The sequence below is a fragment of the Pteropus vampyrus genome, unplaced genomic scaffold, assembly GCF_000151845.1.
Source record: "Pteropus vampyrus isolate Shadow unplaced genomic scaffold, Pvam_2.0 Scaffold231, whole genome shotgun sequence".
Taxonomy (NCBI): Eukaryota; Metazoa; Chordata; class Mammalia; order Chiroptera; family Pteropodidae; genus Pteropus; species Pteropus vampyrus.
This window is the reverse complement of record NW_011889012.1, coordinates 357,339-368,341: the sequence shown is the minus strand read 5'-3', so window position 1 is coordinate 368,341 and position 11,003 is coordinate 357,339. Positions and strand designations below refer to the sequence as shown.

The following is an 11,003-nucleotide window of genomic DNA, read 5'->3' as shown; positions in this document are numbered from 1 at the left end:
GGGCTTGGCGACATCACATCGGTAGCTGAAACTGGCCTTGGTGAGGATACCCACAACACGAACACGGTCAAGGCCATACATCAGGGCTCCAGCCACCACTGCAGGGCGTGGTAACCGCTCCCCAGACACACTGCTGCCCTCAGCCCCAAAGCTGGAGGTCTGTATCCATGGCGGTCTTCCTGAGGGGGTTCCCCAAGTGGCTGGGAAGGGTCCTGCCCGCCTGGCTGTGCCTCTGGCCTCTCTGGGTGACCACTGCCTAGCTGGACTCAGGGCCACTGGAGTGTCAGAGGAGCTGGCGCTGTCACACCAGGATGACATGGCAGCCTCCTGGCAGGCCCCCTCCTCCACGTCCCCCAGCGGCTGGCCGGCCCACCTACAGCCAGAGGGGACTGCTCCAGACCACGAGTCGGGTCATGTCACTTGCCACTAACCCGCCCACTGTGTCGTCTCAGGAACCACTGCGTGGGCAGCAAAGTGCTAATCCGGGGGCGAGGCTGCTCCCCCGCCAGCCTCTGCTGCAGCCAGTGACCGAAAGCCCACGGAGGCAAGGAGCCACTGGAGGAATCCGCGGAGGAGCTTCTAGAAAGCTTCGTCGCTGGCCAAGGAGCAGAGGCGGCAGGTGAGCTTGTTCTGCAGCTCCGGCCGCCCCACGCCCGCTCCCCTCCGGACCCCAGCAGCCGCAGCGGGAGCCCTGCGTGGCCCGGCCCCCCAGCTCCGTGTGCTGGGCCCTCCTCAGCCCAGAGGCCCTTCCCTGCCAGCACCGTCACGACCCGCTGGGTGTTCACCTCTCTGTTCAGGTGTCTGCCTCTCCCCGTGGGGCCTGAGCTCTGAGAGGACAGGCCTTGTCTCGCCACCACAACCCCTGGGCCCAGAAGGTCGAAGGGGGCGGCACACGTGAGCCGCGTCGCCTTTATTACTGTTAGCACTGAGGAGACCACGTGACACCCGATGTTCCAGGGACTGGAACACGAAGGTGCTGGGAACGGCTCACCATGCCCGGATGTGCCTGGGTGTCAGGAGCTGCGCCAGGGCAGACCGGGGCCCTGGGAGCCTCTGCGGGGCGCCCGCCGCGGACCCCTCGGCACTGGCTTTCGTTTCTGGACCAGCCCAAGCGGGCACACCCCTCCGGGCCCGGGACGCACGCTCCCTTCCGGCAGGGAGGAACCACACGTGTGACACCAGAGGCCATCTCAAGGATCCTCGACACGACTCCGGTGGAGAGTGGATTCTGGCACGTTCTTCCTGGGGGAACCAGCCCGGAGTCCCTGGCCTTGTGTCCGAGGAGGGCTTTCATGCTGGATGTGGGACCTCAGGGTCTCCCGGGGCTGTGGGGTCCTCGAAAGGGCCCTGGCGCAAAGTCCCGACCGCGAGCGCCCTCCGGGGGCGGCCTGGCCTGGGCCCGGGGCGCCTAGGCGCTGGACTTGGCGATGATGCGCTCCAGCAGGCTCATCATGCGCTCCTGCAGCTGCAGGCTCTGCACCTGCAGGATGTTCTGCTGGTCCAGCACGCGCCGCACCTCCCGGCACGTCTCCTCCATGGCGCGGCTCAGCCGGCGCTGCTCCTCCAGCATGGCCTCCAGCAGCCGCAGCTTCTTCTTCTGCAGGTGGCAGCTCTGCACCTTGCGCTTCTTCGCGGGCCGCTCGTCCGACCTGGGGGTGGGGGACAGCGCTGGTGAGAGAGCGGCTGGCCATGGAGCCGGGGGCCGGGGGGCTCCGCCGCTCGCTCAGGGCCCCATCGTCCACGTGCGTGGGGGGCCGCAGGCAAAGGGGGCTGCAGCGCCGCATCCGCCAGGACCCAACGACCCAGGTCACACGCATGCAAGCCCTTGCGGTCTGGGGGTAGGAAACCCATGAGGACAGCACCCCTGAACCCACTCAGCAGGGAGGGCAGGGTGGCGCAGGCCCAGTGGGCACTCAGGGGACAGAGGAGGATGGCTGGGGGGACGGTGCTGGGCAGTGTGGCACCCCTGGGAAGCCAGGGACCGCCAGTCCCAGCCAGCCCTGGACGGATGGGGAACTGTGGTCCCAGAAGGACGGGTCTGGGGCCTGGGCCCCCTTCCTTTCCCGCCCACGTGGACTTGCGGGGGGCGGCAGGAGGACCCGTACCCAGGGGCAGGCTAGGGGGCGGGAGGTGAAGGCAGCCCAGGCCCGCAGCTCCCCGGGCCCTCTGCTGTCGGGTGTTGACAACCCCTGGTCTAACCGGCCCCTGCTGGTGGGCAGGGAGCCGTCCAACCCCACCAGACCCCCAGGCCTTGCCCGTCTCCCAGTCTGGGCTATCTGCTTCTCAGCGCAACGGCGACGCGGGCCACCTCTGGGGTGGGGAGCGGAGCTCTGGGTCCCACGTCCCAGCCTGGTGCAATGCCGGGGACAGCTGTGGGCCTGGGAATTGGGCTCTGTCCACGGAGACGACCGGCCGCAGGCGGCAGGCTGCCCTGCTGCGCCGGCCTGGCTGTCGGCAAAGGCGCTGGTGACTGGGGGCTTTGCTGAGAAGCCCCCAGGGGAGGGGCGCTGGGCAAGCTGACGAGCAGCCCCAGCATCGAGGCGTCAGGACGTGGGGGCCCCCAGAGAGGCCTCCTCACTCCGCCCCATCTGACAGACTTGAAGACCAGGGCTCGGGGCAGAAGCTGGGCCGGGGCTCAAATCCACACTCTCTCTCCAGCCAGCCAACTCCTGTTCGCTCTTGAGAGCCCACTCAAATGTCCCCTCCTCCGCTCGCCCTGCCCCACACTGTAGGGCTGAGTCTCCTGCGTGCCTGTATGTGGGCAGCTTGAGGGTAGGGACACATGGAAGGAAGCATGTGATGGACGGCACAGGGGACGGTCACACTCATGTGGCTGGGTTACGAGGACACTCAGGAGGCTCAGCCCACACCTCCTCCCTGGTATTGAGAAGACCAGCCAGCCTGGCGAGGGCAGGGAGAAGGGGGACCCTAGGGTGTGGTCTGCCCAGGGGGGAAGGGGGAGCCACAGGCTGAGGGGCAGGGGGGGGGGGGGGAGCACACCGTGTGGGGTCTCCTCTTCCTCCATGAGTTGGGCCTTGTGCCCAGGTCTGTTCTCCCCTGACACCTCCAGCTATCCCTGGAGAAGCTACTGATTTGTCCCCATTTTACGGAGGGAGACCGAGGCCCAGAGAGGTCACGAGCATTCCACACAGCTGAGAAGTGACGGAGCCGGGAGACAAAGCCAGTCTGCGGACAGGACAGCACGCTCTGCAGCCTCCCGCTGCCCCCCTGTCTGAGCCTCCCCGTCACAGGCCTCTCTGTCCCTGGGGCGCTCACACCCCCCTCGCCCTCTGCCGCCTGCGAGGGATGGCAGGGGACGCCCCCGGCCGACAGCCACCGCCCTCACTGCTCGAAGCCTCTGGTCTGGACGGCGGGGGCAGAAGGGGGTCGCACACTACCTGAACATAAGGGACAGTAAGCTGTCGGAGCTGTCGTCCTGGCGGCGGCCTTCGTAGGAGCACTGGTTATACGGTAAGTACAGAGGGGTGGACTTAGCGGACGGCGACAGAGACGCCTCGGTCTGGGACGTGGAGGGCCCCGGCTGCTGGCTGTCCGGCAGTTTGCCATCACAGGACTCGGGGACCTTGGCCAGAATCCTATCAATGGCTAGGTAATAGGGCCAGTCGGGCGGGACGGACTCGCTATCTGTCATGCATTTTAATTTCCTGAAACGAGAGACATAAGAGCCAAGGGTGAGACGCGGCTGCTCCCGCCCGGCCCTCGGCGGGGGCGCGGAGCTCCGCGGCCTGCGGGGGGGCCATGGGGCACGGGCAGGAGCCGCTCTTGGCCAGACAGGCCCCCCCCAGAAAAATCAGCCAGGCTCCAGGGCCAAGGTGACAGTGCACTTAGAAAGAAGTCGGGCTCGGGACCTATGCGGCCTTGGATGGGAAAAGGCAGCACGTGCCCCAGAGGTGAACGGTATCAGGGTCAGGGCCGAGACCTCAGGCGACACCTACTGCTTTTCTCTCGGCTGTGGTTTCTAGAGCCTCTGCAATGAACAAATACTGCTCCTCAATAAGTTAGTCAGCCCTGGTAACATAATGAAACACGTCACACACGCACAGGATGATCATGCCATAATACAATACGCGATACAAACAAAACGTCATCACATCATAAACGTGTTTTTCCACAGAGGATGCCTTGAGGGGCGAGAACTGCTGGGGTTAGATAGAGCGCAGATCTGAGTCTGTGTCTCGTCCCCACCACTTTGCTCTGTGACCTTGGGCAGGTTCGCTAACCTCTCTGAGCCTCCATTCTCATATCAGTAAAATGGGGATGATGAAGTGAGCGCCTCACACCGCTGTAGGGAGGGTTTAATAAGACAATGCCCAGTGCCTGACGGACAGCAAGCTGTCAGGTATCACGCTGGCGAAGGCGCCGGGAGCCGCAGGGCTGGGCCTGACGGGGCACCTTCTCACGCAGCCGGCTATGCCTCGTCCCCCCTCGGACCTCTGGCCAAGCGTCTGCACAGCAGCTCTGCCCCGCTGAGCCCCACATCAGTCCTGCCTCCTGTCTGCCCGCGCATGCAGACCCAGGCCAGGCTGTCCTCTGGAGGTGCCAGATGGAGGGATGGTGCTGCCTGACAGCTGGGCAGCGCGGCCAGGCCCGGAACGAGGCCACAGATGTGTATAGGAGGGCGTCCTCTGCCCCGTCAGACCCACTGCTTCCTGAGGCCCAAGGCTCCCCCCAGACCCCAGTCTCAGCCTGTGACCCCCACATTCCTGCCCCATGCTCCTCCCAAACGCAGGGAGGCCTTGGAACTAGAGTGCCCTGTGGCCGGATGGCTCCTGTCTCCTGACGTGGGGTCCCCTTACCAAGGCGTGGCCACTGGTCACTGGAAATAATGGGCTGGCCGCCTGAGTCGTCTCCAGTAAAGAGGTACACCCAGATGACGAGGGGGCCTGCAGCACAGGCAGGCGAGCAAAGGCCACGGCAGGGGCTGACCTTGGGGACAGCACACATCACAGGAATGGCCTCAGCAGAAAGCCAGGGACAGGTCACATGCAGAAGAGCACGGCTGTTCTGTCTTCCCACCCACAAGGCCACCATCTACCACCCTGAGGGCTGTGCAGATGCTGGGCGTAGGGGTGAGGAGTTGCGCCTGGGCCCACACCCAGCCTCCACCCAGGGCTCCCCTCCAGGCCCCTCCTGCCCTCACTCTGGTCCTGCCCACTGGAGCCAGCCCACCGCCTGGAGAAGAGTAAAGACTTGCCCCAGCAGGAGGCCCCCGAATTTCAGCAACCGTGCTCCACGGAGCCCAGCCACCCCTTAGCCCCACAACCTTCATATATAAAGAGCTACTGCGAAAAAATAAAAAGCTTCTGCCGTGGGATGCTCTTTAGGGGAACAGATAAACTAACCAGCCAAAGTGTCGGCTGATTAGGGCTGTGCAGCCTTCGGCGAGTCCCTCTCCTACTCCGGACCTGCTTCTCATGGGGTGAATGGGAGCCGTGGGGAGCCACAGGGTAAAAGGGCTTCATAAACTGTGAAATGCCGTACATGTGTGTAGCTCTCACCCCCGGCCCCAGGCTGGAGTGGAAGGCCCCCCCAGAGGGCTGAGCTGCCCGCTCTGATGCACCCTCGGCTCCTGCGGCCTCCTTGGCCCCATCTCCTGCCTCCAGGAATGGAACTGAACTCCTCTCCTGGGACTCAGAAGGCTTTCAGGATAAATAATGAATAAGTGGCCAGAGACCAATCAGAGCCTGTGCATTACCGAGTCAGATGGAGGCTGGTAAACCCGCCCATGGCACCGCCACAGCCCCCTCCTCACCGGGCGTTGAGGGGTGTCTGCAGACAACTCAGCCCTGGTGACACCAGAAGCCGCAGCTGGGAGCTATGCCAATTCACTAAGTGACTATGATGACTTCTGACCAAGCGGCCTGTTTCTGGTCCAGGCCTGGCTGGGGCCAGGGCTGGAGGTCCGAGATGGGCCTTTGGACAGTGCCAGGCTCTGGGCCTGCTCCTCCCCGGGCCACCAAAAGTTAAATGGATGCAACTGGGAAGTGTTTCGGTTGTCAGGGCCCCCAGAGCCGCTGCACGCCTCCAGGTTCCGGCCAGGAGCCACTGGCCAGGTGGGGGTTTGTCTCCCCGCCTGTGAGCGGAGAGGGTCCTCCCTACAGAGTGTGGCTCAAGGTGCCTGAGGCCCAGTCTGCACCCAGCCTGAAGCAGCCACCAGGAGGACCAGGGGGCGGCCAGGGCTGGCATCGGCTGAGACAGGCTAGGCACGTGCCTGGCCTCCCAGGCACTGAGAGGCTCTTGCGGGCAGCCCCAGGCCCAGCCCCACTCTGCCCAGGCCGCCTGCCGGGCCCCGAGCACGAGTGCCGCCCTCCCCCACAGCCCCTAGCTCCTGCTTGACCTCCACGCCAGCAGGCCCCAGCCTGCCAGCGACCTTCACCTTGCCAGTGACCTTCTTACACTGCGACCCTCTGCAGATAGGCCGGGGCCCCACGTGTCCTGAGATCCCAAGCGCACAGGCCACACCCGGCACCCTCCTTGGACACCAGTGCTGCCCAGCCTGGGAGCTCCGTCTTCAGCCCTGATGCAGAGGTTCCCCTCAGGCTGCCAGGGCGGGGAGCGGGGGGGCCACCGTGGGACGGGCAGAGACGGTGGGTGCAGGCCTGGGCTGCCACTGCTCCCTTCCGCGAACAAGGCCCCTCGCACGGCGGGGCCCTCCAGGGCGCCCCGGGTTTCCCGGTCAGCCCTAACGACCCCAAGCCCGACCCGAGGTCAGCGTGGTGCGGGCTCACAGCCAGCTCAGTGGACACTGAGGCGAGTGGGCGTCGGGCGCAGGCGGGACTCGCAGGCCCGGAGCTGAGCCTCTTTCTCGCCTCGGGCCTCAGGTTCCCTGTCGGTGCGGCATCGTCCCACCACCCCGCTGCCTGGAGCCGCGCCTGGAGTGGTGGCCCGCAGTGCCCTGGCTGGGTGAGTGTGTGCGGGTCAAGAGGCAGCTACCTGCGGGGCCCTGGGGGCAGTGAAGGCGCCCTAGGGGCGGCTCAGCAGAAACCGGGGAGCACCGGGGTCAGTCCCAGCCCGGCCCTCGCTGGGCCTCAGGTCCCCATCTCCCCAACGGGGCTGCACAAATGGTTTCCGTGGGCCCCGTGTTGCCCCGTGAGGCTGCCGGAGGGACCGCCCCCTTCCTGCGGGCAGCAGCCCCCGCAGCCTGGGCTCGGCTGGTGGGGCCCGTGCGCGTGGGAGGGCAGACGGCCGCGTGGCGGGCGGGCGTGCGTGCGTGCGGCAGGCCCGCAGCGCCTACCTGTACTGGAAGGTCATGTTGGTGATCTTGATCTTGATCTCCTCGCCCAGCCGGCGCTCGCCGGTCGTCTCCAGCAGCTTGCTGGCCATCTTCTCGTACACCTTGGCGTTCCGCTTGGTCTGCTTCAGCTCGTCGAAGAACTCCTCCCAGACCAGCACGAGGCCGCGCATCTCGGCGTCCGTCCAGTTGCGGGCCCGCCGGTGCTTCTCCGTCTGAGGAGACACAAGGTAGCCGGGCGCTTCGGCCGCGGCCATGCCGGAGGCACCTGCGGGGTTAAAGGACCACGCTTAGGGAGGCCTGTGCCCGCGGCCTGCACACCGTGGGCGGGAGCCCCGCTCCTGGAAGGCAGCTCCGGCTCAAAATGGGGCCTACATCTGACAGGCAGGAATTTAGTTAAAAGCTTTTAAACGGGAAACGTCATTTTGATGTCACGTTTCCATAGCAACAGAGCAACTGCATAAGCTACAACAACAGAAAGCTTTTAACCGAAAGCGCAGGAATCGGGGCCGCCGTGACGGGCCATCAATATTGCGGCGGGCGGGCTGGGCCCAGAACCCACGGCCCGGGCCCCGGGCCTGCCTCCGCCCCAGCCCGGCCACCGGACTTCAGCAGCCCAGGCCCATGGAGCCAGGCACCTGTGCTGAGCCGGCCCAGGTCCTGAGGGGTGGGGTGCAGGTGGCGGCCCCCACCTCAGCCCAGCCCCGGCTCACACAGGCAGGCAGGGCCCAGAGAGAGCCTGAGATGGGGAGCTGGGGTTGGACAAAGTGCGGAGACCAAGAACAGACAGAAACAAGGGGAGACAGAGAGGGCAGAGGGAGTGGGAGTGGCAGAGACGGACACAGAGCGGGGACCCCATAAAGGAGCAGACACCCTCATGGACATGCCAACCCGCCTGCCCCTGCCCCGCCCCAGTGACGGCCTATGCACCGAGGCCCGGGCAACAGGCTCACGTTTTATGCTGGGAAATACAAATGCGTGAATGGCAGGCGGGGCGAGAGCAGGCCTCCGGCCCGAGCAGACCCCGCTCTGCCCGTCTGCGGGCCCGTCTCCCTCCCTGCAGCTGGGGCTGCTTACTGGCCTGGGTGACACATCCAGCTGAGGAGCCAGGGCGGTTTCTGAGGCCAGAGAGTAGCTGGGAGCAGGTGACATGTGTGTCCCTGTGCCCTGGGCAGCCCCACTGCAGCCCTGACCACCCTGCATCAGCACCTTCCGTGCCCGGACCTGCCTCCTCCACCTCACCGGGCGGTCCCCCTTCCGTCCCCAGCTCCCTGCAGGAAAGCGCATGGCGAAGGTTTGCTGAGTAAAGAAAAGAACAGATAAAGGGACTAACCTTAAGTAACACCCCGCTTCCCAGCAGATCGCCCAGACCCTGCCCCTGGACCTACTGGCAAACTCCTACTCGCCCTCCAGAGCCCTGTTCTGACATCACCTCCTCTCCGGTCTTCCTACCTCCTCTTGGTCATTCTTCTCTTTCTCCTTCCTGCCAACTGGACCGACCTGGAGCCAGCCCATTGTACCTTCTCCCTCCCAGCCGTGCGAAGCTGGGTCGAGAGCGCTTGCAAACGCGGCAGCAGCGAGAATCGAGCACTCTGAGCACGGGACGCTGTGCTACGTCCCGTGTTCGTGTTTCCGATTTTGATTTTCACGGCTCGCTTTGGGAGGGAGGCTGGCACTGCTGTCATCCCCATTTTATGGATGAAAAGCTGAAAAAGTGAAGTCACTGAGGGGCTGAGGGGGCAAAGGGCCAGGCCAGGCTTTGAACCCAGGCCAGCTGGCTGGGAGCCGGGTCTGACGATGCTGGCTGGCAGGCTCCCTGGAAAGACACTGCCACCCCTCCTCTGTACCCACGACGCAGCCGACGCCCCCTGCCGTGGCCTGAGCAGACATTCCCGCCACCTCCCGGGGACTGGCTGGGGCTCTTCCTCCCACAGTGGGCCTCTGGCAGGGCTTGCCAGGCCCCAGTCGATGTCTCGAGGGGCAGGGGCAGGGGCACAGGTATGACCTCGGGCCCTGGCTGGGCCGGGAGGGTGCCGTGAGATGGCACAACTGTGTGAGCGAAGGTGGGTTTGAGGGCCAGGCTGGGGACGGGCCTCGCCAGCGGGCAGGAGACCAGAGTAGGGAGCCTGTGGGGGCTGCAGAGAGAAAGCGCCACCTAAGGCGTCGGCATTCCAAAGTTAAATGATAAACCTCAGGCAAGGGGTCCAGCAGCATGAGCCCGCTGGACAGGCCCAGGTGGCCGCTTGTGGGCCTGCCTGGCACCCTCAGGGTCCTGGCGGTGGCCTGAACTCAGGGAGATGCCCAGGCTGGGCTGGCAGCTGGGGTGCCCTCCTTCCTGCCCTCAGCACTGGAGGCATAGCAGGGCGGGGTACCAGGGGGGCACGTACAGACACTCGGAGGGGGCTCCTGGGTCAAGGGTCAAGGACTGGCCCTGCCATCAGCTCCTGGTGGGAGGCCCGTCCTCTCCGGGCCTCGGCTCACCTGGGGAAATGGGGACAGCACTGCCTGGCTGTGTAGCAGCGCCCAGGAGGGCTCCTGACTGCTGCACTCCTCTGGGCCTTGGCGCCTGGCACAGAGCACTCAGGAGTATTTGCAGAATCAATGACCGGAAAAGGCCACCTCCTCCAGGAAGCCCCTGATCCTCGCACTGAAGATGTGACCTTCTCGAGTGGCCATGGTGCCATCTCTCTGCCCCACCCGAGGACCTTTTCCCACCACAGTGCCAAGGCCGAGTGAGTCTGAGTCACCACGCCTCTCAGCAGGCCAGGTGGGCGTCCCAGGAGGAAGCAGGCAGATCACGATCTTGGAGCTTTTGGAGAGGGTAGAGGCTGGACACTGGCCTGGTTGGGGCTGGTAGATTACTGTCAGGTCAAGCTGCCACCCCAGAGTCCCTGGCCTGGGTAACACCAGCACAGCCAGTCCCAATGCCTCCTGGAGCAGGAGCTGGCACACGGGAAGTCACTGCCCACACTCAGGGCCCTGGCACCCAAGCGGCTCCAGAGGGGCACCTGCGCCTCCTGCTCGCCCTCCAGCTGGCACGTGCAGGGGAGTCAGGGGAAAAGGCTGGACCCCGACTGCCTCTTCTTGGGTTTCAGTGGATACCAGAAGGCCCTGGAGAGGGAGCCCTTGGAGGCACTTCCAGAAGTTGAGCCCTCATGCTGAGCCCCCACAGATAAGAAAGAGTTAGGTAGCAGGGGGTTGGTGGGGTGGGAGGTGGGGACAGGGCCAAACACCCAGCTGACCTGGACTGGGAGGGGTCTGGCTGTCCGCTGCTGGAGAGGGGGCTCCATACCTTGGCACAGCTGCATGGCCGGCCGGGCCCCTCAGTCTGTGCGGGCAGGGGACGAGGGGGCCGGGGGCTGGGCACCGGCAGCACCTGCAGGGAGAAGGGCAGTCAGGCCGGAGCGAGAGCCCGGGGGACAGCCGTGCTCAGGCAAGGCCCGCGCTCTCTAGGCCTGTGTCCTTCTGAACGACGTTCGGTCCACGCGAGACTCATGAGCGCCGGGCCCGTCCAGCCTGGCGGGAGGTGGACAGCCCCCGAGGGGCCGAGTCGGGCCTATGGCAGTGGGCAGGGAAGCCGGGCAGTGGAAGAACCCCAGCGTGAGAAACGGCAGGACAGCACAGGGTGTGGGGGGCAGGGCGGGGCCCAGGGCCCAGGGCGCCCTCCACGCCGCACCAGCGCCCCTCCCCCCGTGTATGCCGGGAGCCCAGGCCCTTAACCGTGGCCCTCTGCCTCGGTGGACAGGCCCCA

The 11,003-nt window shown here is 65.5% G+C and overlaps 1 protein-coding gene across 1 annotated transcript; it reads right to left on the bottom strand.

Annotated features, from left to right (window-relative positions):
* Positions 1-1,131: 1,131 nt before the first annotated feature.
* Positions 1,132-10,560, bottom strand: MSANTD1 (Myb/SANT DNA binding domain containing 1). The gene is made up of 4 exons (XM_011373805.2): positions 10,545-10,560; positions 7,256-7,520; positions 3,399-3,665; positions 1,132-1,649 (listed from the first exon to the last, which is right to left on the bottom strand). The coding sequence occupies exons 1-4, from the start codon at positions 10,558-10,560 to the stop codon at positions 1,409-1,411; spliced, it is 789 nt and encodes a 262-aa protein (XP_011372107.2). The 3' UTR covers positions 1,132-1,408.
* Between the last annotated feature and the right edge of the window lie 443 nt (positions 10,561-11,003).